Consider the following 27063-nt stretch of genomic DNA (forward strand, 5'->3'; position numbering starts at 1 on the left):
CCCAGACGACAGATCCCTCCGGGCGACAGACGAATCTTGAGCTCAAAGCCGCCCCTTTCTGATGCAGAGGGCCGGGGTCGGAGGGTCCACTCTGCCAAGGGCATCCTCGCAGCCCGGAGACGCGCCCGCAGGTGCCGCGGCACCAGGTGAGCGGGCGCCACCTCCGCAGCGTGACGTGCGTGCAGTGAAGGATCTCGCCGCGCGGTCTGCAGCACCGGAACCTCCGGTCCTCCAGAGGGCGCTGGCCAGCCCGGCCTGTAGACCGGCCTGCTGAGTGCACAGGCCCACGTAGAGCCTCGGAAGCTCTGGATCCCTGGAGCCCCGGAGCCCCGGAGCCCAGGCGCGAAGCCGGAGCACCCCCTCTCGCGCGCGGCCCGCTCGGTTCCTGGGGGCGACGCGACGGCGGAAGGTGTGTGGGAAGGAGGCTGTGCAGTTCCCGCGGCCGCAGCCACGCTGAGAGGCGAGGTGCGCGGGCCGAGGACGCCTGCGCGCACGGAAGGCTTAAGGGACGCTAGAATGGAGGCTGTGGGCTTCGCGGGCAGTGGGGTTACTGCAGGTGATGTGCAACACTGCTGTATCTGCCTAGGAAGGGTTAGCTGAATGGACGGGTGCGGTGGGGGCGGGGCCGAGCGGGGACCTACCTTCTACTTTGTTCATGGCGAGAGTGGAAGGCTGACGACTGGGGTGGAGGTACTGCTGTTATTGACACCAAATAGGCACAGGGGAGAGGGTGGGAGTATCAAAGGGGGCTGTGAGTGGGGAGGGCTGGAATTCGTGAGCGGTCGTGCAGAGAAAGGCTGCAGGGAGAGGTGTACTGGGGTCGGATGCTCCCCTTGGAAGGATGGAGCCCTGGGGGTTGGAAAGGCTGAGGGTGGGATTGGTTGGGTCAGCAGGATTTGGGGGGAATTGGTAGAGGGTGGTTGACCCCTCTTGCTGCTCTCAGATTTGGGAGCGTGATGATGGGGTGGGGAGGAAATGTGGCATGCTCTGGGTAGGATGGGGAGCGTAAAACTCAGCTAGCAGTATTTGAGGCCCCGGCGTTGGGGTGGGAAACCGAGGACTGGAGGCGAGTGGCAGGTCCCGGGGTGGGGAGCCCAGACTTACTCCCCTTCCTTCCCAGCCACCATGTTCAACCAGCTCCAGCAGCAGCAGCTCCAACAGCACCTGCAACAGCAGCAGCAGCTGCTGCAGCTCCAGCAGCTGCTCCAGCAGTCCCCACCGCAGGCCTCACTGCCTCTGGCCATCAGCAGGTGAGTTCCCTGCACCACATTCACAGGCCAGGTTGGCCGGTTCCAGCCCTGCCACTCAGGTCCATGCCCTGGAGGCCCCCTTCCCAGCCCTTACTCCCAGGTGCATGCCCCAAGGCAGGCAGTGAATGGAAGTGAGAGGTCTCAAGAAAGAGGGTGGTCTGACACTCCCAGTAACCCTCTGACAACTGCTCTCAACACACAGGGGGCTCCCCCAGCAGCAGCCACAGCAGCAGCTTCTGAATCTCCAGGGCACCAACTCAACCTCCCTCCTCAATGGCTGTGTGCTTCAGAGAGCTTTGCTTCTGCAGCAGTTGCAAGGTATGGCCACCAGTCCTTCTCATTCCGTCTTGGCGGCACCTTTCCAGCAGCTTTCTGGCACATTGAATCTCAGCAGATCCACACAGTAACCCTGAGAGGGAGCCACTGTCAGTGTCCTAATTTACGGAGGAGGACATTGAGGCTCCAGGAAGTGCAGTCCTTAAGTTGCTCAGTGGCCTGCAGGTCTATCTGAGCCCAGACTATCCCCTTGGCCACGGTGCTGGCTCAGAGCACAGCACTTGGCACACTTCAGTGCCATTCAGATTAGATGAGGCGCTAGATGGAAAGATCTGTTTTGACTATCCTCTTCCCTATCCCACTGGGCTGATGAGAAAGCAGAGGTCCAGAGAAGGAAAGTCATTTGCCCTGGGTCACACAGCACCAGCAGTATCTGAGCTAGACCAAAGCCTGGGCTTCCTGGCCCCCTGTATCTCTGAGGGGGTTAGGCCTGTGCCCTTGCCTCAGTTTCCTCATGTGGAGAGCAGTCTCTCAGCTCTTCCTTTCAAGATACCCCAGCCCCTGCGGGAGCAATCCAGGGGTCCAGGGTGCAGGGCCCAGGGCCAGCTCATATGCAGACCCAGCCCCTCCCACAGGGTAGGGGTGACTTGCTGGGCTGGGCACTGTGCTGAGGCCTTCACAAACCCAGGTCCTTGACTCTGCTGATAATCCTAAAGGGAAGGTACACTCACGATCCCATTTTACAGATGAAGAAACTGAGGCCCACAGAGGGGCCATATGCCCAAGGTCCCACAGCAAGTAGGTGTTGATTAGAGAGAGAGTCAGAGCCCAGATCTTACCACGGATGTGACAGTTGTCACCCTTCCGCCCTGCCAGGGCCGCATGGCCATGAATGGCCCTATGTGATTTTATTAACCACTGTCACCCCAATCAATTCAATAAAAATCAACAAGAATGAAAGAAATGGCAGAGAGATGGGCGGAGAGATAAAATCACACACAGGGACCCCCAGTCTATACATATGTATTCCCGCCCCCTTTTTTTTCCATTTTAAAAGTTACACTCTTCAAAGACAGGTGAACAGAATATTTTAGAAAGAGGATGAGAAAACCCAAAATAATCATATATAGATTCACTCACCTCCTGATGGAAAGACACACCTGCCCGGGCTTTGGTGTATTACGTCCCATTTTTTTCTGGCCACCAGCGCAGGGGTTTGTTTTTGATTGTGGTTCTTGATGTGAGTGAAAGGCTGTATCTTACTGCTTTTTCATTGAGTAGAAGGCATGACCATTTATTGTATAATTTGACAGTCTCCATAAGGATTATTCTTTAGCAGCTGTTTAATGTGCCGCTGGACAGAATGCGCCCTTGTTTACCTAAACCTTGTCGGTTTTGTTTTTTTTCTGTTTTAAATAACACTGGGGTGACTATCATGTTTGAGGTGATTGTCTTAGAATGAATTCCAGGAGTAGGATGGCTGGGTCAGAGGGTGGCTGTTTTGCGGCCCTTGGTAAGTATTGCCGAATTGCTTTCCCAAAGGACTGGACCAGTTTGCAATGTCACCAGCTACGTATGACAGTGCCGGTCTCACCATGCCCACAGCAACATTGGGTATTATGTGCTTTTTTTATATATATATATGTATATATGCAAATAACTTACTAATTCGGTTGGCAGAAAAAAGCTGTATCCTCCATGTTTTAGTTCGCTTTCTTGGAGTGTTAGTGCAGTTTAACATGTGATAATTATCTGTTCAGCATTTGTATTTCTTTCTGTGACTTGTCCATGTCCTTTGTCACTTTTCTTTTGGAGTGTGCCATCTTTCATCTCATTGTGAGAGCTGGCTGGAGTTCTCTCTCCGCACGTGTTTGTCATAAGTTCGTGTTAATCGAGCACTCACTATATACAAGGCACACTTGTATATCTCACTGAATCCTCATGAAGTGCTTCAAGTCAAACACTGCATCACCCCACGTTCCAGATGAGGGAAGTGAGCCTAAGAAGGGGGGACTGACCTGCTCAGGTCCAGAGTTGTACCGTGGGGTCTGGATTTGAGCCAGCTCTCACAGCCCATCTGACCCCTACCCTGATCCCTTATGCTTCTCCTCCCAGCCTTGGCGCAAGAATTTGAACTGGTTCTTATGGTTCACTTGCACTGGATCCCGGAGTCTGATGAGGCGCCCGGCCCTAAGGAGTTTCCCCCGGCTGCTGGGCAGTGGGAAGTAGGGAAAGCAATTGGGCTGCTGGGCAGCCACACCTGGGAAGTGCTTACGAAGTGCCTGGTTCCCAGGGTAGCTGGAGGGGGTGGAAGAGGGTCTTATTGTTCCAGGGACCAGTCATCTGGCTGGTTCTCCCTGAGCTGGATGTTTCACATACCAGAAGGCGCACCCCGGGGCATACCTTCTGGTGAGCAGTGTTGCTGGGGCACCGCCCAGGGAGGCACCTGGAGAGAAAAGGCAGTGTCCTGGGCCTCACCCACTAGAGCAGAAAACCAGCCCCAAAGCCCCTCCCCACCGAAAGCCAAAGTGGGACTGTGCTCTCAGCTGTCATCTCTCCCTGTTGGCTGACGTGGGGTGGGAAGAGTCCCTTTTTGAAATTATCTGTGATGTTCCCATGGTGCTTTGGGGGCCTGACCCCTGACCCTAGCCTCTATCACCCAACCCTAGTTGTAATCCCTCTTCTCCCATCTTCTTGCCCACAGGCAACCTTCGCAGCTACAACCTCGCGACCCCGAACCTGACAGCCCCCAGCCTCACACCCCCACAGCTGGCCACCCCAAATCTACAGCAGTTCTTTCCTCAGGCCACTCAGCAGTCCCTGCTGGGCCCCCCTCCTGTCAGGGTCCCCATACACCCCTCCAAGATCATGCTTTCGGGGCGGACCCCCCCAAAACAGACCCGGACACCCCCCTCCACCGCCCCCGATCACAAGGTGAGTGGCAGCCGGGGTGGAGTGGGCGGGGCTGGCCTGGGCACCGACCCAGATCCCCACTCCGGCTCACACTGGGCCTTCGGGCAGGCCACAGCCCTCTTTGTGCCTCAGTTTCTTCATCTGTGGAAAGAGCAGGAGGTGGATGGGACCTGTGTAGTGCTTCCCGAACTTCAAATATTCCCGAACCCCTGATGCGATCTTTGCTGTGTCCAAACACTACCAGTGTTATTATTTACCTAAAACTTCTGTTTTGGAAAAATTTGAGATGTAATTGACATATAACACTGTATGAGTTTTAGGTGTACTCCGACAATTCTTAAAATCAGTACCGCCCAGCCCTGGCTGGTGTGGCTCATTTGGTTGGAACGTCATCCCATAAACCAAGAGGTTGCAGTTTGATTTCCAGTCAGGACACATGCCTGGGTTGCATGTTCGATCCCTGGTTGGGGCCTGTACAAGGACCAGCCCATCAATGTTTCTCTTCCTTTCTCTCCTTCCCTTGCCCTCTCTCTCTCTCTTTTTTTTTGGTTAAAGATTTTATTTATTTTGGGAGAAGGGAAGGAGAGATGGAGAGAGAAATATCAATGTGTGATTGCCTCTCACATGCCCTCAACTGGGGACCTGGCCCACAACCCAGGCATGTGCCCTGACTGGGAATCGAACCAGTGACCTTTCGGTTTGCAGGCTGGTGCTCACTCCACTGAGCCACACCAGCCGGCCACCCGCCTCATTTTGCATATGGGAAAACTGAGGCACAGAGCGGGTGGAGGTCGCTCTGGGCTGCGCAGCTGTCTGGACGGACCGGAGCTGAGCCTCCTGACTGGAAGGCCAGGCCCGTGCCGTGCAGGGTGAGAGCTGGCTGGTTTCCGAAGGGCAAGGAGTCCTGGTGCGGTGCAGGGTCCAGCTCATTACTGGTTCCTTGGGCTGACTAGCAGGGGGGAGAGGGGGTCCTCCTGGGCTTCCTGGGGGGTGGGGCTGGAAACAGCTGGAGCCGCGCAGTTATTTAGCAGACATCTGTAAGTCCCTGCAGGGCACTCCGTGGTCTGGCCCTCCTGGATATCTTGGTCTGGGAAGGAGGGTAAGACATTAATGCAAATAATGTTCCCACCAATTCATTAAGTGCCACAGTGGGGAAGCCAAAGGCCCTCTGGGGACCTGTGCTAGGGGTCTGGACCTACTGTGGCATCCGGAAGGCTTCCTGCAAGAAGTACCTTTGAGGCTCTGGGTGAAGGCCTGGCTGGGCCTTTGGGGAACCAGAGAGAAGACCAGTGTGGATGTAGAGGGGGGCGGGGGGAAGCTGAGGCTGGAGGGTGGGTGCGGGGCAGAGGTCATTTTGTGTAGGAGGGAGGGTAGGTGGTGTCAGGCTTGGGCGAGAGGGGCACTCCAGGCCTAGGGGAAGTCACAGGGCGGTTCCCGCCTGGTCCAGACAAGAGACATGACCAGGTTTGCATTTGAGAAGGGTCCCTCTGGCTGCTTTGTGGAGAAGAGGTGTCAGGAGACAGCTTGGTGGACAGAAGGGGGCTTGTGTCCCCCAAAGCTGGGTTTACTTAACTGTCAGGCAACTGGATGGAACTCCTGGACATGATTCCCGGGCCATTTAAGAGCATCTCCTGGCAGCTCTGGGACCTGGCCCACCTGAGGTTCCCAGGCCCCTTCGTGTCCTGGGGGCTGTGGCAGCCTCTCTTGGGCAGGAGCATATTCACAAGGGTGGGTGGTGGAGGGCAGGAACGGTTTCTGAAAGGCAGCAGGATTCTTCTTCTCAGACGACGCCTGTGAAAGACAAGGCGGACCCCGCAGAGGGGTCTGAGGACGCCGCTGAGCCCCGAGCAGACACGCCAGGTGAGGGAGGCTGCTGGTCCTTTGGAGGGGACGTGGGGTGGGGCAGGTGGGTGAGGGGTTGGTAGTGGAGGCAGATCTGGCAGGTGGGGATCTTGGTAGGGGGTGAGCCCGGGCCCTATCTCCCCGAGATTGTTTGTGTCTAACCTGTCCCTGGCAGTCCCTCATCTGCCCTTCATTCAAGACCGTGCCTCTCCTCCCTGCCCAGATGACTTTGCTAAGGAGAAACACACTTCAGCACCTGAGCCGGAGTCCTGTGAGGCGACTGAGCCTCCAGCTAAAAGGTCAAAGAGGTAATTGATGCTGGACCCCTGCTTTATTCTCATTTCTGCAAAGGCAGGGGGTGGGCATAGGTGGGGCCAGGACCATTCAGGGGAGATGGAGCCAGGGAAGGGCCTTGGCCTCCGGCTTGGAGGAAGGTTGAACCTAATTCTGCACCTCTCCTGGGGAAGCCCCAGGCCAAACAGACTTGGGTGTCTTCGCTGTGACTGAGCCACCTGGAAGCAGATGAGGTGGGCAGGTTGGAGGGGTAAAGGTGTGCGGAGGGACCTCATGGTGGGCAGAGAGTGGGTAGCAAGGTGTGGGGGGGTGGGGAGAGCAAGGGATCCTGCCAGATTTTTTAGGGGAAACTGGGGCCCTGAGAACCAAGGGGGCCTTGCCCAAACATCCAGCTGGAACGCGGTAGGAAGAGGATCGGAATCTGGGTCTTGGCCTTTCCCGGGATCCCCTTAGGGCCATCTGGAGGACATGAGTTTGACCTCCTTTTGGTCCTTCCTAGCTCAGAGGAGCCCACAGAGAAGGGACCCTCAGGGCAGCTGCAGGCGAAGGTCCAGCCACAGGCCCGGATGACAGCGCCAAAGCAGACACAGACACCAGAGCTGCTGCCTGAGCCGCTGGAGGCTCGAGTACTGCCACGGTTCCAGCCCCAGGTTCTGCAGATGCAGACCCAGGTGCAGCCACAGACTCAGCAGCCTCAGGTGCCACCCGTGGATGCCCAGGTGCAGCCAAAGCTGCAGAAGCAGGCACAGACACAGACCTCTCCAGAGCACTTAGTGCCGCAGCAGGTGCCGCCAAAGCTGCAGCAGGAGGCTGAGCCACGGCAGCAGGTGCAGCCACAGGCACAATTGCAGCCCCCTTGGCAGGCACAGCCACAGCCGCAGCTGCAGCCACAGTCACAGAAGCAGAAGCAGGCACAGACGCAGACGTATCCCCAGGCCCAGGCAGGAACACAGGCAAAGGTGCAGACACTGGAGAAGCCACTGGAGCAACCTCCAGTGCAGTTGCCAGTGCTGCCCTCGGACCAGACCCAGGGGCAGGCTCCAGCTCAGACCCAGCCACAGGTGGCAGCATCGGAGCAAGCACCAGTTCTGGGTCATTCTCCTGTGCTGGAAACACCACCCAGTACGGTAGAAACTGGAGCAGGTAAGCGAGCGCCGGTTCCCAGCTGGCCCCGTGATGGGGCAGCTCTGCCCAACCCCCTCTTTCCTCCCCTGACACTGTCCAGCCCTGGCTGAGCACTGCCTGGGACCAAGGGGTGGCCCTAGAACCGGGCTTGGGAACACCACGCCAGAGGCTTCAAGGCCTTGCTGAGCACAGCAGGTGGCCCTTTGGCCCAGGTCCCTCTGGGTCAGGTGGGAGGCGGGCCCTGGGAAACAGCACATCTGTCATTCCAGGCCTGGAGGAGGCCTCCCCAGAGCCAGTGGGCGCCCAGGTCAGCATGGAGGAGAGCCAGGAGGAGCTGACTCGTGGCCTGGATGTGGGAGAATGTGAAAAAAGAGCGAGAGAGATGCTCAGGGTGGGTAGAGATGCTAACGTGGCAGCGTGAGGACCACAGTGCCCAGCAGTCGGAGGGCCTCTGTCTGTCCCAGCCCCGGTCAGGGCCCCCTCGTGTTTCCCCCGCTGGGGCAGGTGACCACAGCCCTCCATCTGGGCAGCACAGAGCGGGGTTGACGGGGGTCCGCCAAACTCTCATGCTGCTGTGTTGCCTTCGTGTGCCTTTGCTCTGAAGATCCGGAGACGCTTAGGTGACAACAGTCCCTTGCGTCCTGCTCATCCCAAATAGAGCCCCTGGTGCCCTCACATGGGTGACGTTGCTCTTTGGAGGGAAGAGTGGCAGCCTGTGCTGGGGGTTTGGGTCCCGGCTCTGCTCCAGAGTGGACTGTGGTCACACCCACTCCCTTCTTTGTGTCTGTTTCTCCATCTGTCACGTGTGGGCGGGTGGGCTTTAGATTTAGGTGGCCCTGGGTTTGAATCCCGACTGTAGTGCCTTCTAACTATATGAGCTTGGGCAATCATCTAAGAGCTCAGAGCCTCAGTTTCCCCATCTGTAAAGCGGGCCGTCAGGCCCGAGGAGGTGATACTCATAGGTGTGTGGTACTGGGGCTGGCTCACCATAAGCACCCAGCTGGTGGTAGCTCTGCTCCTGTTCCCGGTGCAGGTGTGGGGTGCCGGGGGCTCCCTGAAGGTCACCATCCTGCAGAGCAGTGACAGCAGGGCCTTTAGCACTGTATCCATCGCACCGGGGCCACGTTCCAGCGACTCGACCTCCGCTGCCCCCGCTTCCGCCAGCACACCCTCCGAGCTGGCCCCCCAGTTCTTCTGCTACATCTGCAGGGCCAGCTGCCGCGGCCAGCAGGTGCTGCCCCCATGCCCTGGGCGGTGGACAGGCTCTGTGTGGGGTGGGGGGACACCCATGTCCACAGCAGCCTGCGTGGCCCCGTGGGCCCCACCCCTGCTGGCAGCCATGCATCTGTTCAGAACACTTTCTCTGACCTCCCCGAAGGCAGAGTTTTCCAGTCAGGCAGAGCTGGTTTGAATCAGCCCTGACCAGCATAGACCTCAGGAGGCGAATTCATCCTTTGTGCCTCAGTTTCCTCGTGGGTCAGATGAAGAAACATTTAGAACCCAGCACATCAGGTGGTTTTGAGGATTCGGCAACTTGACATTGAGCTCATGAGCCGCAGGCCCAGCCTGTAGTGGCATTAGTGACAGCGTTATACTTGTGTCATTATTCCTGGTGCTCTTGGTACAAGGCGGGAAGCCTCCCAGGCCCCGGCGCTGACCGTGTGCCGGGGCCCAGTCCTCACGCCCATCCCCGATTCCCTGTTGTCGCAGGAGTTCCAGGACCATGTGTCGGGGGCCCAGCACCAGCAGCGGCTCGGGGAGATGCAGCACACGAGCCAGGCCTGCCTCCTGTCCCTGCTGCCTGTGCCCCGGGATGTCCTGGACAGAGAGGACGAGTGAGTGCAGGGTCTCGGAGGCCCGGTGCCAGGGGGAGGGGCGGGCGGTCTGGCAGGCCGGGTGACAGCCCTCTGCAAGGTCTGCCTTTGTGTCAGGCTTTGTTCCCCCCCCGCAGAGGCCTCTTCACCCCAGTAGCTGTGTGACCTTGGACCTCAGTTTTCCCCATCTGTAAAATGGCCTGCCACCGGGTGTGAGGCAGGAATTCTTGAACCAGGCAGCTTCTTAAGGTTCCATTCAGGCAGGAACAGTGCACCCACCCATGCGGGAAGGCAGCGGGTGGTGACACGGGGGGCTGCTCCCTTGGCATTCGTGCAGACCCTCACACGGGCATGATTTTGAGGGCCAGGTCATCCTGGGGCTTGCGGTTAGGTTACCCTGGGTCTCCGCTTTTCGGTCATGGGTGCTCAGTGAGGCAGAAATGTCAGCCCTCCTGGAGTTGGAGACCAGCTCTTCGGGTGGGAGGGTAGAAGCTGGGGGACCTTCTGTGATCCTGTGGGCAGTCGCAGAGGCCTGCAGGGGCCAGGAGATGCCATTCCCGAGGGAAGCAGGTCGGTGTTGGCTCGGGCTGCCTGGGGGACCTGGGCTCTGTGTCATGGGATGGCTGCCCTTCAGCTCCAGGTCTGGTTTTTCAGAAGAATCCAGAAACCCAGATTTGTAGGTGAAATCTCCCAACTTCAAAATAGCTAGTTCAGAACTGAAACTAAACAAACCCTGCGGAGGCCAAAAGATACCCTTTCACAGGCCGGGCAAGCCCTGAGCCTTCACACAGGGTCCCAGCTTGAAGTCCCCTCTGCAGGGAGGGCACAGGGGCCCTGAGCGACAGGGAGCACCCTCTCCGAGGGCAGCTGTTTCTCTGTTCGCGGGAATCACTTTGGGAAAAGCTTTCCGACGTGGGTTTCCAGGACGTTCTCTCTCCTGAAACCTCCCCCTGTGCCTGACCTACGAGTCACACTTGGGTGCATGAATCATCAGCACGGGCCAAAGGCGACTCACAAGGTTGTCTCTTGCAAAGTTAATGTAATGCGGAAACAATTTAATTGGCAATGATCTAAAATATCCAAAACTAGTGGATTAGTTAGATCGGTCAAGTCTCGTCCATGTGGCAGAACAACTGACACAGAGGCCAGCAGTGGAAATGCATGATAAGGCAGGACATGCACAGGACGCAGTTCATTAGAACTGCTCGTTAGAACAGGGTCCCAGGTTGCATTTGCAGAATGAACTTGATGCTGTCAAAATCGGCCTCATGGCACAAGGACACCGGGCGGATGTAGCCCAGGCTCTTAACAAGCTTCAGGTGGGCGGGATTCCTGGCCTCGTCTCCTGTTGGCAGCACCCCCGTCCCCCCTCCTGACCCAGTGCCCTGAGGCCAGGCAGACCTGGCGGTGCTTCAGATCAGCTGCCTGCCCTTCCCTCATCTGACACTCAGGATGAAGCCAGGCCCCAGGGACTCAAGGGGTGGAGTCCTGGGCCCCCCACAGCCCAGGGCGAGTGGAGAAGGGATTTGGCCCTGACAAGTCACCGTGAGCAATGCCCTGGTTGCGGCACTTTGGAGCCTCAGATGGGAGCTGGCTTCCTTGGATGAGGCAGGTCCAGAAATGGGCCGAGGGGCAAGAACGGCTCTGGGAAGCACAGGCATTTAAACTGGAGGGTGAAGAGGTTTTCAAGGCCAGGTGTTCTCGGTTGTGTCACTGTCCTGGTAACCCTATGGTGTCCTAAATGCTTCTAACATTTCTCCCCCAAGTTTCCTTGGTTATTCTGTTTTATTTTTTTAAAGATTTTATTTTATTTATTTTTAGACTGAGGGGAAGGGAGGAAGAGAGGGAAAGAAACATTAATGTGTGGTTGCCTCTTTGTGTGCCCCTCCTTGGGGACCTGGCCTGCAACCCAGGCATGTGCCCTGACTGGGAATCAAACCAGTGACCCTTTGGTTCTCAGGCCAGTGCTCAATCCTCTGAGCCACACCAGCCAGGGCTCCTTAGTTATTCTTATGTTAGTATTCTTCCAGATGAAGCTCAGAACTGTTTTATTAAGTTTCCTAAAACGATCCTGTTGGAATAGCACTCCATTTTTGCAGCATCTGGGAGAGTCTCTGTCTCTCTGAGAACACAGTGTCACATCGTGCTACGTGTGTTTTGTTTCTTGTCACTCAGAGACCCTCCTCTGAGGCGCTGGTGCAACACCTGCCAGGTCTACTACGTGGGGGACCTGATCCAGCATCGCAGGACGCAGGACCACAAGGTACGAGGCCCGCGTGCCACCAGGGCGCCCACGTGGGCTGTCTCCGAGCCGGTGGCTGGGAAGGGCGAGCCCAGGGTGGGAGCACAAAGTCGGCATCAGCCTTGGTGTCTGCAAGTGAGGCTTCTCTGTGAGTCAGCCACGCTTCCTCTTTGGGCTTCTGTCTTGCAGTCTGTTCGGTGTGGGCAAGGCACCATCTGCCCTGCCACTGAGCCACTGGGGCTCTCGGGGCTCCTCTCGGCGTTTGTCCTCTCTCCCTGTCTTCTCTCTGTGGCCACCTGCCATCCCATGTCGGAGCCAGTGGCACAGGGAGGGGACGTGTTTGCCCGTGTTCTGGTACAGGAGCAGAGAGCAGCCAGCTGATTACAGATGTGGTGGCCTGCAGGTGGCAGGCGAGGCCTCACTGGGTACTGCCTGGCTGCACCTGGGGACACTGCCCACCTCCCACTTGGCCTGCCTCCTTTCCCCAGATCGCCAAACAGTCCCTGCGACCTTTCTGCACCATTTGCAGCCGCTACTTCAAGACCCCACGCAAGTTTGTGGAACACGTCAAGTCCCAGGGGCACAAGGACAAAGCCAAGGAGGTAACTGCAGCTCCCTCAGAGGACCTAGGCCCAGCGGTACAGAGTCGCGGCCAAGGCCACACAGCAGGATGAGCTGTATCCCGGCCCTAATGCAGAGCAGGAACTGGGACTCCAGGGCTGTGGGGCGGAGAACGGGTGGCTCCTCGGCTGCCCAGAGCTGACGTGAGTCCTGGTCTGCTCCCCTGGGCAGCTGAAGATGTTCGAGAAGGAGGTAACCGGCCAAGATGAGGATCACTTCATCACAGTGGATGCTGTGGGCTGCTTTGAGGATGATGAAGATGAGGAAGATGATGATAATGAAGAAGAAGAAGAAGAAGAAGAAGAAGAAGAGATCGAGGCTGAGGAGGAATTCTGCAAGCAGGTGCTAGGAGGGAGGAGGGAATTGGGAGGCAGGGTGGAGGCTGGACCCCGAGCCCAGCGGGGACCTCGCCACACCTCCCAGGGGCCAGGAGGCACTGTGCTGGCATTTATAGGCACTGATGCTCCGCCTTAGTAACAACAGTAACTGTATTCTACGTGACTATGTAACTAACTACACATCGCCATGACTGGAGGGTGGCAGTGAAATAAGCAGGGCCTTGAAGCTTGGCTGAAACTCTGACCTGCATCAAAGAAGGGAAAGGGCATCCTAGGCCAAGGGAACAGCATCGGTAAAGGCACAGGTGGGGAACCACGCGGGGCACACAGGAAACGGCAGTGTGAGAGGCTGCCGAGGGTGATAGCCAGCTAGAGCAGTCAGCGTTTTCTGAGCACCTACTCTATTCCAGGTGCGTACCAAGCAAGCACTCTCCTGGCAGAACCTCACAGATGTGGGTGCCAGGTTGTGTTTGGAACGCCCCTGCTGCTTTGCCTCCTGAGAGCCAGGAGCTGGGGAAACATGGATATTTTTCAGTTTAACAGATGTTTCCAGAGCCCCTGTCCTGGGCCAGGCCCTGGTGCTGGACACCAGGGATACATGGGGCCCAAGGCCTGGCCCCTGCCCTCGTAGACCTCACCCATTAAGACGGGGCAGCAGAGGAATTGTGGGTGGGGGTTGCCAGGGTGGCTTCCAGCGCCGAGCAGGTTAGGGGTACAGCCGGCTTTGCTTCTCAGTGTCGGTTGCAGTGTCCCAGGCAAGCCTCTGCCGTCTCTGAACCTGTGGCCTCTGCTCAGAAGCAACAGTCCCAGCTCAGGCTGTGAGGGAGGGTCACAGCCAGGGTGGCAAACAGGAGTGGCTGTCACCCCTAGAAGCCATGTGTATTTGCCTGGTATGTGGTAGAAGGCACTGCCAGGAGCGGTGATGCTGGCGTGGCTGGAGCCGGATGGCCTCATCTGGGAGGGAGGGGCTTATGTCCTACTCAGGGAGTAGGCAAGACTTGGGGCCTACTGGGGTTTACCACCTTGCTCCTTCCTGAACTGGCTGTATAACATGGAGCTAGTGAGTTAATGTGTCTGGGCCTCACTTTCTGCATATGGAAAATTCATGAACCATAGATGGCTGTGAAGATTCAAGGAGATGATGTGTGTGATGCGTTGGGCATACTTGGCATGGATGAGGAGCAGGAGGGCTTCCTGGAGGATGGGACTGAATGAGCTGAGCCTACGATGCATAGATTGGGAAGGGTGCTCTGGGAGGCAGGTGCAGCAGGTGCAAAGGCTCCAAGAATGCCACCCACCACCTTCCCAAAGTCGAGTCTGTGTTCAAGAGCACGGGTGTGTTCCAGGGCTCCCCACCCCCATTCAGGGGTGGGAGGTTCTGGGGGAAGCCAGATCCGAGGCCCCCCTGCCTGCATGTCTCCAGGTGAGATCCAAAGGCGTATCCACAGAGGAGTGGAAGAACTCAGAGACCTACAACCCCAACACTGCGTATGGTAAGGCCCCCAGCTCTGGTCCCAGACTCAGGTGACCCCCAGATCCCAGCTACAGCATCCTGGCCAGACCGCCTATCCACTCGCAAAAAAGGCAGACCCATTCATCGTTTGAGGTGCCTGCACACTGCCTCCCACAGTGGCCGGCTGCACAATCCCCGTTCCCACCAACGGGGCAAAAAGGTTCCTCTTCCCTTACGTCCTCAACAGCCCTTGTTGTTTGTCAATTTGCTGGTGATAGCCATTCTGACAGGGCTGAGATGCTACCTGATGGTGGGGGAATAAAAGGGCCCTAAAGAGGGTGGCGCACCCGGCTGGCACGGGGGAACGTAAGTGCGCAGACCCTGCTGTCCCACAGGCGTGGACTTCATGGTGCCCGTCGTGGGCTATGTCTGCCGCATCTGCCACAAGTTCTACCACAGCAACTCGGAGGCAAAGATCTCCCACTGCAAGTCCTTGGCCCACTTCGAGAACCTGCAGGTGAGCTGGGCCTCCTGCCCCACCCCACCCTGCCCAGGACTCTGCCTCCATCCAAAATAATGGGGGTGACAGCCAGTGGCCACCTCCCTCCTGTGCTGGACATCAGTCCTCAGGCACATGCCCCAGCAGAGAGGCCCTGCCCACAAGGGGAATAAGAAAACCAGTCTGGGGCTGGGCTCTTTCTGTTCTTTCTCTGGGGAGAGGGTGGGGGTGTGGGCAGTGCTGAGGGGCCAGGCTGTTAGCTGCAGAGTTCTGGCCCAGGAAGGCAGAGTGCAGCACACAGGGCCACACAGCGCGTCCAGTGCTGTCTTAGCCAGGTGGGGGAACAGCTGCCGGCCAGGGTACATCAGAATGGGAGGGAGCCCTGCCTCACCTGCGCCCTCTGTGTCCAGAAATACAAGAAGGCCAAGAACCCCAGCCCTGCCACCAGGCCCGTGAGCCGCCGGTGTGCGATCACTGCCCGGAACGCCCTGACGGCTCTGTTCACCTCCAGCGGCCGCTCGCACACCCAGCCCGGCCTCCAGGACACAGCCAAGGGCGCCAAGGTCCACCACAGCAAGGTGACGGCCCAGTCTTCCCAGCCCCCACCTTTTCGGCGCTCAGCCCGGCTCAAAACCTGATAGGAGGAGCTCCCCACACCCACCTGGTCTGGGTCCAGATGGATGCTGTTTAGAGCCTACATGGAAACTTTGACATGGCATTTTTACTCAGAACCCAATAAAAAGAAGGTAGTTTGGCTGCCTAGTGCCCACCAGCACTTCTGTCTGGGCAGACAGCAGGAGGGGAGCACCCCAGCCAGCCTAAACCTGAGCCCAGCCTCTCCAGGCACTGTGTGGGGCCAAACTGGACAGCCAGACGGGTTCCCTAACCAGGGACTCTGGGATCACAAGGCACTTCACTTCTCTGAGCCTCAGTTTCCCTCTTAATAATGTATCAGGGCTAGGAAAGTGCCTTCAAGTGAGATCTCATTTAATCTTCACAGCGACTCTAGGAGGGAGGTCTTGGTACCCCCAGATTCCAGATGAAGAAACTGAGGCCTAGCCAGATCAAGTGACTTGCCGAAGGTCATACATCTGGTGAATGGCCAGGATTTGATCCTGGCCTGAGCTCTGGACCCCTGTGCTAGCCTCTCTCCAGCTGGATCCTGTGGAAGGTCAAGTGCAGAAGGGGTTGCACCCCTTGCCTGGCTGCTCCTCTGCTTCTGAGTTCATGGGGCTCCAGTGGGGACTCTGCCCTTCCCGTCAGGTGACCCAGGATGAATCATCAGTGGGCAGAGCCTCAGCTGAGTTGGATCTGTAGTTCTGCTGTTTCCCCATTTGGGAAGACCCTTACAGATTGCCAGTCGGACCAACTGGGGAGGCTGAGGCCAAGAATAGGAGGGTGGTGCCCAAGGTTGCACAGCATGTCTTGGTGTTTTAGTGAAAGGCCTGGTCCCCAGAGAAGCCAAGTGCATCACACGGGGTCACGCAGCATGCCTGATACCGTCTCAGGCATGGGAAGCCGCTGCTGGCCAGGAGCGTACCAGGTGGGGAGGAAGTCCCGACCTTACCTGTACCCTCTGTGTCCAGAAATAAAGAAGGCAAGAACCCTGTCCCCACCTCCACACCCGTGAGCAGCCGGCGCGTGAGCAACACCTGGAACACCCTGCCTGCTCCGTTGACCTCAGCCACTGGGGTCCCCATCCCAGGACACAAAGGCGCAGCGGTGTTGGAAACCAGTTTAATACGGACATTCAAGGCCTAGGCAGAGTGGAGAGTGCCCAGGAGCTGGGCAGGCAGGCAGGCGGGCGGTGGCCGGCCCACACCTGGCCCAGGAGGGAAGGCCGGGTGTTGGGGGTCGGCCCAGACACGCCAAGGGGAGTCCCTGAAGAGTGGCTCAGGCAGTCAGGGCCACCAGAGGACCTGTACGCCAGCCCTTGAGAAGGTATCTAAGTCAGGTGGTGAGTGCCCAGGCTAGAGCCGAGCCCAGGGAGGCAGGATTGGGGCTTGGTTTGGGGCTCCTGGAGTCTAAGGGCTGGCATCGCTGGGGGTCTCCCCCAGCTGCTGCTGGAACTCCAGGCGCGTCTGCCGGTTGGACTCCAGCAGCTCCTGGAGGCGGGCGTGGAGGTGGTCGTTCTTCTCTTCCAGGTGGTCCAGACAGGAATTGATCTGGTCCAGCATGGAGTTGATGGCAGCATATTCTGGAAGGAAGGGGAAGGACAGACAAGATTCTGGGTCTCCCCAGGGCTCACAGACATCCCTCACCCCCAACCATCATCCCCCAGCCTTCTACTCCTTCCTGAGCCTCGGTGTCACCACCTGGAAAATGGGTGGATAACTAAAGAGGACAGGATGTAGAGAAACAATACCTCAGCTCCCCATCCTATTCTCCAGGGTTAGGGTGGTCAGGGGGAGGTGAGCCAGGGTCCTGCATGGGAAGTCCTGCCAGTCTCTTTTCCAAGTCCTTTATCTGCTCACAGGCCAGAGCTCACATTTCTGAGTCAGGCCGCTCAGGCCTCTGTCCCCAGGCCCGCCCATCTTTCTAGCTCTTCCATGGCCTTTGACCTTAGGATCAAGCACCCAGAGGACTCTAAGACTCCACTCTCCTCTCTGGCCCCGCCTCCCATGCCTTTCCCTTTCCTTTCTCGCATCTGCCTCTGTCCACCTCAGGGCCCTTGAACATGCTGTTGACTATGCCTGGAATGTGCTGTGTCCTCCTCCTGTCTCTCCTCCCTCCTCTCCTGGATGAGTCCTGTTCCTCAAGTCTCAGCGAGGATGCATGCAGGGAGCCTTCCCAACACCCCAGACTGGATCAGGCCCCTATGCCTGATTCCCCTCCTCACACCTCCATGCCTGCACCTCCAGATGGACTGATGCAGTTACCTGTGGGCTGGTCTGTCCTCCCTATCAGACTACAGAGCTCTGTGAGCAGTGCAGTGGCCTCATGTTCACTGCTGTTTCCGAGAGGCCCTCACTGTCACACAACAAGCATTTGTTGAGTGAATGAATGAATGAGTGAATGAATGAAGCCTCTAACTTTTCAGCCTTTTTGCCTTTGCTCAACTATCCCTGCCACCCAAAATGCCTCAACCACAACAGCTGTTTGAAGACCAGTTCAAAACACCTCTTCTGAGAAGCCTTCCCTGGTGTCCACCAGAAACCATCACTCCCTCCTTCACAGCCACTTCTGACCTGCCTCTCTCAGCAACACAGTGTCCCTTAGTACCCAAGGGCTGAGCCTGTGCCCACTGCAGGAGCAAGTTCTGAGCCAGTCCATGACTCAGATACACTCTGCTGCCAGCTTGGGACAAAGGGGAAGTAGCTGGCAGTGTTTGGAGTAGGCTAGGGCTGGAGGACGTCTGGGATATGGGTGCACATGTGTCTGCATTCTGGTGTCTGGAGGAAGCACCCATCACAGCTTGCAGAAGCCAGGGTCCTGGATAGTGTCTTCTGGGTTTTACAGTCTTAACACTTTGTGGCAGTTTCCCACAGATGGGGAAACTGAGGCCCAGAAAGGAAGGGACTTGCCCAGGGCCCACCAGCTGGTTGGTGGCAGAGCCAAGATTCAGACTTGGGAAGCAGGGCACTAGAGCTTCAGGCCCAGCTCTGTTCCATCGCAAGAAGTTACTGCACCTTTCTGGAAGAGGGAATAACTGGGTGGCTGTGAGGGTTCAAAGATATGAGGAGGTCAGATAGGGCCCAGCTGCAGCAAATATGTGGTCCATGTTGTCAACACCTCACAATCTGTGTCATGAGACACAGCCAGGAGGAGGATGGGGCAGCGGCATCTCCATACCACTGGGGCCAGGCATTTTCTGTGTCAAGGCCACTCCCCAGTTCTGAGCCTTTGCCTCCCTCCTCCCGCTGCACTAAGTCCTGTGAATCTGCCAGGGACCACTCGATGTGACTCTGGGGAGGCCCTTCCTGGTGCTGCTTTGCACCCATCTGGCCGCTGTTCATCAGCAGTGTCCAGGGCAAAGTGACCAGCCTACCACTTTCCCCCATGGGAGCCCCTCGTTGATGTTAAGTATTCTGAAACTATTGTGATTATTGCACACTCTGGATATTCTGAAATCCACTGAATTGTACAGTTTAAATGGATGAGTTGTCTGGTATGTGAATTATAGCTCAATAAAGCTGTTACTAAAACTAAACGCAAAGCTCTATACCTCATATCTACTAAGTCCTGCGCTCGCAGTCAATACAACAATCTTTATTACACTAAAGGGAATAATGATAACCACTTACTGAACCCTTGCATCTTGGGACCTACTAAATATTTTCCATTCATTTTCCCATTTAATCCTGACACATCTCAATGAACAAGGCATTAATCATTTTACAGACGGGGAAACAGGCTCCAGAGGGTGAGAAAGGAGTTGATAGTTCTCTCTCCACACCTCACTTCCCACCCACCGCAGTGCTGGGCACGCAACAGGCTGCTTTATAAACACGTCGCATTCGCCAGGGCTCCAAGCCCCACCAGAGAAGGTGGCTGAGGATGCTGACTCAGCAAGGGCACTCGCGCAGCCCTTTCTGCTGAGCCGAGGAGGTCCACCGGCCCCGCCTCCTCAGGAGCCTATGGCCCTACAAGGGCCCAACGAAGGGGCTGGAGCAAATCCCCAAAGGGCGAATGTCCCTGAAGCAGCCTCAGTTTCCCCGTCTGTAAACCGGGGCCAGATGCCCAGTTCTCAAATATTGCAGTTTCCAGGGACGCACTCGTAGGTGCTCGTCCTTAATTCCGAGACGGCGCCTGCAGATGCAACCTAACCAGAGGCGAGGGGTTGGAGGGCTCCTTCCTTCCAAACCCTTGTCCCGGCCCTGACCCCCATTCCCAGGAAGGTACCCCTGAGAAAGCAAAGGTCACTTCTGCCCTTTCCCCGAGTCACCTGCTTCCCCGAAGCCGTCATCCTCGCCTTCCGCGTCCGCCTCGACCGGCATGCCCAGGTCCCCGTTGGGGCCCGACATTGCAGGCTCGGGCTCCGCAGGGACCACAAGACGCGGAAACGAGGCTACCGTCACGTCAATAGCCGGTGCGGGACGTAAAGTGAAGGCGGTGGATGGAACGCAGGGCCGGAAGGGTGGAACCGCGCGGATTAACGCAACCCGGAGCGGGGCCCTGAGGCCCCGCCCCCAAGGCACCAGCCGCTTCGCCGGAGCTCCGCCCCAGCCTCGCCCCGCCCACAAACAGAAAACCGCCCCTGATCGCCATCAGACCTCGCTCCCGCGCCCGGAGTCCCGCCTTTACAGTCAGCCTCGGTTCTCTCGTGAGATACCGGGCTGTCCCCTGGCTGCCCGCCGAGGATCCTAGATGGTGGAAGCTCCCTCCAGCGAGCTGAGCAGAGGAGCAGGGGCGGCCTGTGACACCCCCGAGTCTCTACCCCGATTCTGCTCCCTTTTTGCCCAATCCTGCCGCTGGAGACCTGCCTGCGCCTCCTCGCGAGAGAAATCTGAGACTCATGGTTTCTAAAGACCCTGTAAGGCTTCCGGACCATTTTGAGCTGGGTCCAGAGGTGTGATCTTCTGCAGGGCTCCATATGAGAGTGAGGCGCATGTCCCAGGGGAAAGGGGCTCCTTACGGAGACTCCTGTGGCAGTTGCCACCGTCAGGCCCCATGGCTGCGGCAGCCTGGTCCTGGCCTCACACTGGTTGTTAAGGCCAACCTCAGGAGAGCAGTCAGGCCCAGTTAGACTTCTTGACTAAGACAGCCGGGAGGAGTCTTCTCTGTCCCAGAAGTTGTCCCACTATTTCACCTGAGGAGGGGGCGTCCACAGCCTGTAATCCGGGCCACCACTGACTCGCATATGGGCAGCACCACTGCCTTCTCTCCGAACCAGACTGAGTGCAGGTGAGGCCTCAGCGGAACCAGTGCCTGGCGAATTTTTGTGACTGGTCCCTCACTCAGGTCAGCTGACCCCCTGACTATAAAGTGTGGGCATCCTTCATCCGGTCCTCCGATCAGCAGCCCTCCAGCTAAACCTCCACTCCTCCCCACCAGGGCCGACTACGCCCTCACAGTCCCCTCAGAGATGCCTGTGGCCACAGATGGAGCAGGTGGCAGATAGCACTTGAGTGTTCTTGAAGAGGGATGGATCTTTGGCTCTGAGAGGGCTCTGGGGAGTGCCTGGGGCAGCTGGGGGCTCACATGGGCGGATGTGTGCATCGTGCCTCTCTGTGCCGGTTCCCTGCATGCGTGCGTGCTTGCATCCACCCACTGTGTCTGTGTGGTTGCATCTGTGCGAGCCTTGGCATGTTTCTGGAAATCTGTGTATCTCCCTGAGGGTCTGTCTGTTGCCCATCCCGAGTCTGCATGTTTGTCCCCTGGTCTCTGACCTCTGACCTTGCAAGGGGAGAAGAGGCCGGAGGGGGTTCCTGTATGTGATACAGACACAGAAGGGCTACAGCTGCAGACCGTGGGTGGACAGGAGCTTGTCAGACCCCAGATGCAGGCCCAGTGAAGGGGTGGTGCAGTCCTGGCGCCCTCGAGCCTTCTGGAATCTGGATCCCCAGCAGCATGTGCCCCTCTTTGCCTCCCCCACCCTGTCCCTGATGGTCCAAGAGGTCATCACACAGGTGTGGGTGCGAGACAGTGCTCTGAATGGGGTCAGGATGGGCAGTGCCATCCAGCAGCAGGGGCAGGAGGGTGAGCACTGGGACCACAGGAGTCTGGCAAAGGGGCAGGCGCCTGCCCCTGGTGACCCTCTCTGCCTGGCACAGCCTCATGCTGGGTATTCCCTTGCCTCACCCACTGTGCACCCCTCCTGGCCTGGTGGCCATGTTTCAGCATCCATACGGGTCCTGGTGAGTTGGGGGTGACGGCAGCTGAGCCTCCCCTGTCCCCTCCAGTTCCCTGGCCCTGGCTGAGCCTTGGCTCTAGGACCCATTGCAGGTGTCCGAGTGCAGGCCTGAGGTGTGGGCCTGTAGGTGTTTCCATTGGTCTGGGTACCCCTCAAAGGCCAGGACATGCAGGGGCTCCCACTGGCCTGGTGGTAGGCCCAGGATTGGGAGCTAGGAAGTATTCAGTCAAAGACAGACTCGAGTTCTGTGGCCTCTGTCATCACTGAGGACCACAAGGGAGGTCTGGGAGTGATATTGAGCGCCCACCCACTGCAGGTGGCCGAGGGGTCAAGGAGCACAGACTGGGGGACTGGGAGCATGGGTTTATTTGGCAGTCAGGGAGCAATTCCATCAGCAGGGTGGCTTAGGGGGCAGCTGGGTGGGCTGAACTGTGAGAAGGGTCTCCTGGCCCTCTCACTGGTGTCCAGGCTGGTGGGGGCAGCTGGGCGGCATCTTGGGCAGAGGCTGATGTGAGGGCAATGGGGAAGGAGAGAGACAGGAGGCACCTGAGAGGGACGCAGCGTAGTCATGTTGGCAGCAGTATCGGGTAGGGGTGCCCCGGGCCGCTGCGCTTTGGCTCCCATCAGCCCCGTCCCCGGCCATACTCACCACCTGCTCACTGGTCATCGATGCACTTGTCTGTGGGGGAGACAGTCCGTCACAAATGGGCAGGGTGTGTGTGTGACCCCTGCACTGCCCCTGGGCTGCCCCAGGCCCAAGCCCAGCCAAGCAGCAGAAGATTTAGGGGTTCCCTTCAGGGTTGGGGCAGCAGAAGGGCAGATGAGGGGGGAAGGGAATCTGGAGAAAGGCCTGGGAAGACCTGGTGGGGTGGGGGGCTGGTCACCTGTTCTCCAGAAGAAGCAGATGAGGCCCAGCCACCTGATTGGGCACTTAGGTCTCCTACCCATTAACCTTATCAGCCCTGGCAACTCCTCAGCTTTGGAGAGGTTGGCGGCTCTTTGAGTAGCCTGCCAGATTGCCTGCAGACAAAGGCACCTCCCAAGTCAATGGTGAGTGAGTTCCAGGGTGAGAGAGGAGGAAGCCCAGAACAGCAGAACCTGGGGTGTAGGGAGAGGCAGCCCAGGACAAAGGGGGCCTGGGAGTGTGAGGAGGAAATGGCCCGGGATAGCAGGATCTGGGGTATAGGGGGAGAGGGCCCCAGGTAATGAGACTGAGGAAACTTGGCCTTGGGCCTGAAATGCTCATCTGGATTAGGCCCAAACTGTCTATCAGGGAAGAGCGCTTGGGGCCCTGATCCCTGAGGGCTCCACAGACCCCTGGGTGCGCTGTGGTCCTCCTGAACCCAAAGGGGCTCCCAAGGGGCCCCAGTGACCAGAGCTGGGGACTGAGTCCCTCCTCTCCCCTTTCCCTGGTGGAATGACATCAGACCTGGACAGTCCCCATGTCCCTTTCTCCTCTGCCCAACTGGCCATTACCGATCGGGACAGGGAAGATGATGTGGTCACTGGTGAGGCCCAGGGAGTTGGCGAAGCGGATGAAGTTCTCCCTCAGTTCACGGGGTAGTTCCTTGGTCCTCCCTGCGGTTGAGATGGCCAGTGAACGGCCGGTGGACACACCGTTAATGTTGTTGAGTGAAAGAATGCGCTCAGACCGCGCCAGAGTGGAGGGTCTTCGGAGGGCTCTTTCCCTGGCCTCCTTGGGGCTCGGGGCCGAGGTGGCACTCGGGGAGGCCTTGGGGGCTGAGTGGGGATAGGCTGCTCCCCTCCCTCGAAAGTGACCAGGAGCTGGGTCCCACTGGGGGAGGGGGTGGGTGAAGACCCACCGTAGAGGGTGGTCTTGAAGTACTCCCGGTTTGAGGAGACCTTCTTGAAGAACACCATGGCGAACTGGTTGTAGTTGGTGGCGGCCACTCGCACGGTGTAGCTCTGCAGTCCAGGGTAAGCTATGGGGCGGACAGCGAGGGGTCAGCGCTGGCTGGTTGGACACAGCAGCTCATTTCTCCCCAGCCCCGCACAGGACAACATCGGTGTGGGGTGCAGGGAGGTCTGTTCCCCCTCTGGGAGGACCCTGTACCAGGGACCCCACCCCCAGGGCCCACATTACTTAGGACTCACTCCTAATGTTGCCCAGGGTGTACTGGCCAGGCCGGGAACTTGGAACAAAAGGTCTGATAAAGTAGTCACAGGTCTGGCCCCTGCAGGGGAGAGATGTGTGAATGAGTGGGGGAGACACGCGGGCTTGGCCCGCCTGGGCTGGATGAACTGAGGGCCAGGGCTGCTGCTGGAGGGGCCAGAATCCTGGTGCCCTGGGTCCAGCCCAGCCCACCTTCACCCCCGCAGCTGGCTGGGGCTCTCCCTACCCACCCCGCCCCCGTCCCCGTCTGAGCCCATCCTGGCTGTTCCTGCGTGGGCTGCCCGGGGCCTCCTGACTCTCCAGCACCCACCGTCCTTCCCTCTTCCGGGCTGTCTTCCCTTGGTGGCCTTTCCTGTACACTGTCCTCCCCACCGTGGGCATTGGTCCCCTGCTCTTATCTCGCTGTTTCCCTTTCTATACCCTCTTCTGGGGAATTGACCTGCCAAGGTTCTGGTCTGCTCCGTATCCCAAGGACCGCCCTGGCCCTTGGGCCAGCCCTGACTTCTCACTGTGTCCTTGGCTCCCAAACCCATCCCTGTTCTGCCCCTACTGCACAAATGCTCCAGCCCCTCCCTCTCAGGTGCCAGAACCAGAAACCCACAGGAGCCGGGTGAGCCCTGGCCCCCCACCGTTCCTCTCCCCACTGCGGCCAGAGGGGTCCTGTGCTCCTCATCAGATTTTTTGGGTGCCAGGGTCTGAAGCCCTGGCAGTGTGACTGCCCCCCTACCCCCCAACCCCGCTTCCATGGCTTGTGGCTGCCTAAGCCCCCCGCACCTCCTTCCAAGGCAGGTTGGCTTCTTCAAGGCCTGACCCAGAGGCATCTCCCTGGAAACCCCCAGTGAAGTCCTGGGTGGGGTTCCAGGCTGGGCCCAGTGACCCTCCTCCCACCGCAGGACACCCCCGCTCCTTCTGTCTTGTTTCCTGAGGGCTCTCTGTCCACCCCTGCTACTGTCTACACAGAAGTGACCAATGCATCCTGACGTAACGAATGGAGAAAGGAAGGAGCAAATCTACGAATCTAGGACTGCATAGTAGGATGAATGACTGTCAGCTTCGGTCCTCCCCTGGCCATGACATCAGAACCTAGTCCCGGTCAGCCCCCGTGCCCCCCATGCTCCCTCAGGAGGTGGTGCGTCTCACTTGAGCAAGGTGGAGGTGACATTGTAGCTGTGGTCATCTTTCAGCTCATAGGTGGTGGTGTACATCTTAAACCGGCCTTGTTCTTCTTTTGAAACTGCGTTCCCCGCCAGGCCCACGACATACCACTTCCCCTGGAACTGCAGGGGGCTGGTGATAGGTGGTGTGGGCCCCGGAGGTCCCCGGCTGCTCTGTCCCCGAGTGCACCTCTGGGCAGCCTGGCCCAGAACCAGGAGCCCCTCTACCAGGGCCGAGGGCCCCTTGACTGGGCGCTCAGGCCTGGGCTGGGCCTGTACCGATGAAGCCGGCAGCCGCTGGAGGCCGGCAGGCTGGGAGGGAGCCCGGGGTCTAGTGAGGATGGAGTGACCCTGGGCCGCGGCCAGCTGGTCCCTCTGCACCTCAGTTTCCTCATCATGCAGAGGGACTGAACATGTTCCCACTTTGTGTGGACTTTGGAGATTCTGGGAGGGAGTGTGAAGCTGGGCAGATCAGCAAGGCTGGGGCGGGGATGGGGGCATGGGGCGTGGCTTCTATCAGGGGACCCAAGGATGGACTGAGCGGAACCGCGGGCCCATCCTGTCCTACCACGCTCCCGAAGACTCTGCCCCTCCTCCCTCTGCTCCACTGTTCCTGGGGGCCTCCCCTCAACTGTCCCACCAGGCCCCTTACCTGGTCATCTTGGAAATTTGGCTGCAGCGGGACCCTGGACAGAGGTGGGGCTGGGATCAGGTTTTTGGTGGGGCCATGAGCCTGGGTCTGCAGGACACCCAGCAGAGTGAGGCCCAGCCACAGGAGACCTGGAAGCATGGTTTCGGGGCTGAGGCAGCTGGGCAGCTGCTGAGCCTGGCAGGCGGTGGAGTAAGGGGAGGTGAGTGAGGAGGCTGGCCCTGGCCCCTATTTATGGTCCCCCTGCTCACCGACTCACCCCGGGGTGGAGTAATTTGCCCTTTGGCAAATTCAGGAAGGGTGAGGTAACTTCCAGCAGCTCCTGCTGAAACTTTTGGTAAGATTTCTGCCCCTTTTCTCCATGGCAGGATTGTGCAACATGGACAGGCGGGAAGGCCAGAGGAGACAAGAGGGGACTTTCCCCAGGACTCTGCACCTCTGCCGGGACAAGGGCCCCCCCGAGCACTGTCCGAGTCCCTTCCCTCCTCTCTGGGAGGCTCTGTTTGTGTTCATTAGTCCGGATCTGGTCCGTCATCTCTGACCTCCAGGAGCCCCTGCTTGGCCCAAGGCCAAGGTGAGGTACTGCGGTGAGACTCCCTTCCCTGGCACCCGATGAATACCGTCAATGCTTCACTGCAACAGATCATGTCCTTGTTCCTGGTTCTCAGAAGGGACAGAGATGGGTGGGGCAGCTAAAAGTAGAAGGAACATAGTGTATTTCCTGAGGTCTCAAAGCCCAACTCCTGGCCCTCCAGGTGCCAACCCTGACACAGGGGAGAACCCTCCTCAGAGTCTGATCTGCGAGGATCTCGCCTAGAGTGGCCCCTCTCACCCTCCACGCCCCGTCGGCAGCAGTGCACCTGGACCGAAGCTGACCCCTGCGGACTTGGCCCCTCCTGTGGGCCCAGTGGGCAGAGACCCCCAGCTCAACAGAACAGTGTGGAGGCTGCAGTCCCACCTTTATCCGCATGGGGGGACAATGAGGGGTGCGAACCTGTGCTGGGTGAGGGGGCTACCACCTGAAGGCCGGCTCTCCACCCCACTGCTCTGGACGCCAGGTGCTTTGGCGTGTGCATCCAGGGAGCACAAAGACGTGGCCTTGCTCTTGAGAGGTCTCTGAGACCATCCACCATCTCTGGCTGCAGCCTGGGTCCGTGGAGTCCAGTGGCCCAGGCAGGCCTGCGTCCCCATACGCGTTCCTGCCATGGCTGACCCCAGCTATGCCCTGGACAGCAGTTTCCTCCCTGGGGGTTGGCTGTCCCTGGGAGGTAGTGATGGGTCCCAGGCACTGGACAGTGTCTCCCAGATGTCACCATGAGGGTGAACGCTGTCTGGACGCCTGACCTGAGGCTGAACTGAGGGCTTGCTGGCCTCAGGAAACGGACAGGGACCTCATTGGCTCTACCCACCTGCTGCTCAGAAGCCAGCACCCCATCCTGGGTTCTGGAGCAGCAGTGCCGGGGAAGGGGCAAGGGGCTTTGGACGGGTTCTGAGCTGGAGGTAGGATGCAGCCTTGGCCATCCCAAGGCAGAGAGGCCCCCCCCAGGCCCTGCCCTGCCTGCCTGTCCAGTGATGAAAGGGCAGGAAGTGGAGATGAGCAACGCTTTGGGGATGTTGCTGCCACCCAAGTTCACTGCCCTCCAGGACCCTGTGGCCATCCCCTACC

At 58.5% G+C, this 27063-nt stretch overlaps 3 protein-coding genes across 10 annotated transcripts; 1 reads left to right on the plus strand and 2 right to left on the minus strand.

The window, feature by feature from the left end:
- The first annotated feature begins 257 nt into the window (after positions 1-257).
- Positions 258-16338, plus strand: CIZ1 (CDKN1A interacting zinc finger protein 1). 7 transcript variants are annotated; one of them, XM_053667712.1, is made up of 18 exons: positions 500-556; positions 1121-1250; positions 1453-1568; positions 3069-3140; positions 4231-4460; positions 6209-6299; positions 6505-6589; positions 7075-7718; positions 7970-8091; positions 8734-8931; positions 9411-9535; positions 11690-11777; positions 12245-12358; positions 12549-12719; positions 14139-14208; positions 14564-14685; positions 15078-15245; positions 16254-16338. In XM_053667712.1, exons 1-18 carry the CDS (start codon positions 517-519, stop codon positions 16257-16259), a joined length of 2592 nt encoding a protein of 863 aa, XP_053523687.1. In that variant the 5' UTR covers positions 500-516; the 3' UTR covers positions 16260-16338. The 7 variants fall into 7 exon arrangements, with proteins under 7 accessions (XP_037009382.2, XP_037009313.2, XP_053523688.1 ...); XM_053667711.1 differs by having other exon boundaries at positions 15668-16314; XM_037153487.2 differs by lacking the exons at positions 500-556; positions 16254-16338 and adding an exon at positions 258-465 and having other exon boundaries at positions 15078-15413.
- Positions 16339-16390: 52 nt separating this feature from the next.
- Positions 16391-19802, minus strand: BBLN (bublin coiled coil protein). Its single transcript, XM_037153969.2, has 2 exons — positions 19553-19802; positions 16391-16864 (listed from the first exon to the last, which is right to left on the minus strand). The coding sequence occupies exons 1-2, from the start codon at positions 19629-19631 to the stop codon at positions 16692-16694; spliced, it is 252 nt and encodes an 83-aa protein (XP_037009864.1). The 5' UTR covers positions 19632-19802; the 3' UTR covers positions 16391-16691.
- Positions 19803-21808: 2006 nt separating this feature from the next.
- On the minus strand, positions 21809-25619 carry LCN2 (lipocalin 2). Of its 2 annotated transcripts, none has more exons than XM_037153859.2 (7): positions 25401-25619; positions 24735-24871; positions 23576-23655; positions 23284-23403; positions 22937-23038; positions 22110-22139; positions 21809-21965 (listed from the first exon to the last, which is right to left on the minus strand). In XM_037153859.2, the coding sequence occupies exons 1-6, from the start codon at positions 25536-25538 to the stop codon at positions 22117-22119; spliced, it is 600 nt and encodes a 199-aa protein (XP_037009754.2). In that variant the 5' UTR covers positions 25539-25619; the 3' UTR covers positions 21809-21965; positions 22110-22116. The 2 variants fall into 2 exon arrangements, with proteins under 2 accessions (XP_037009754.2, XP_037009682.2); XM_037153787.2 differs by having other exon boundaries at positions 21809-22006.
- Positions 25620-27063: the final 1444 nt, after the last annotated feature.

The sequence above is a fragment of the Artibeus jamaicensis genome, unplaced genomic scaffold (assembly GCF_021234435.1).
Source record: "Artibeus jamaicensis isolate MK-2021 breed Jamaican fruit bat unplaced genomic scaffold, CSHL_Jam_final contig_471, whole genome shotgun sequence".
In the NCBI taxonomy this organism is placed as follows: domain Eukaryota; kingdom Metazoa; phylum Chordata; class Mammalia; order Chiroptera; family Phyllostomidae; genus Artibeus; species Artibeus jamaicensis.

Coding starts and splice junctions, on each gene's coding strand:
- LCN2 (XM_037153859.2), bottom strand. CDS start 25,538: ATGCTTCCAGGTCTCCTGTGGCTGGGCCTCACTCTGCTGGGTGTCCTG. Junction 23,656..24,734: donor GTCACCTCCACCTTGCTCAA/GTGAGACGCACC, acceptor TCTCCCCTGCAG/GGGCCAGACCTGTGACTACT. Junction 23,039..23,283: donor CTTCAAGACCACCCTCTACG/GTGGGTCTTCAC, acceptor TCTCAACCGCAG/GGAGGACCAAGGAACTACCC.
- CIZ1 (XM_053667709.1), top strand. CDS start 517: ATGGAGGCTGTGGGCTTCGCGGGCAGTGGGGTTACTGCAG. Junction 3,141..4,230: donor CATGCCCACAGCAACATTGG/GTATTATGTGCT, acceptor TCTTGCCCACAG/GCAACCTTCGCAGCTACAAC. Junction 12,359..12,548: donor ACAAGGACAAAGCCAAGGAG/GTAACTGCAGCT, acceptor TCCCCTGGGCAG/CTGAAGATGTTCGAGAAGGA.
- BBLN (XM_037153969.2), bottom strand. CDS start 19,631: ATGTCGGGCCCCAACGGGGACCTGGGCATGCCGGTCGAGGCGGACGCG. Junction 16,865..19,552: donor TGACGGCTTCGGGGAAGCAG/GTGACTCGGGGA, acceptor CCTTCCTTCCAG/AATATGCTGCCATCAACTCC.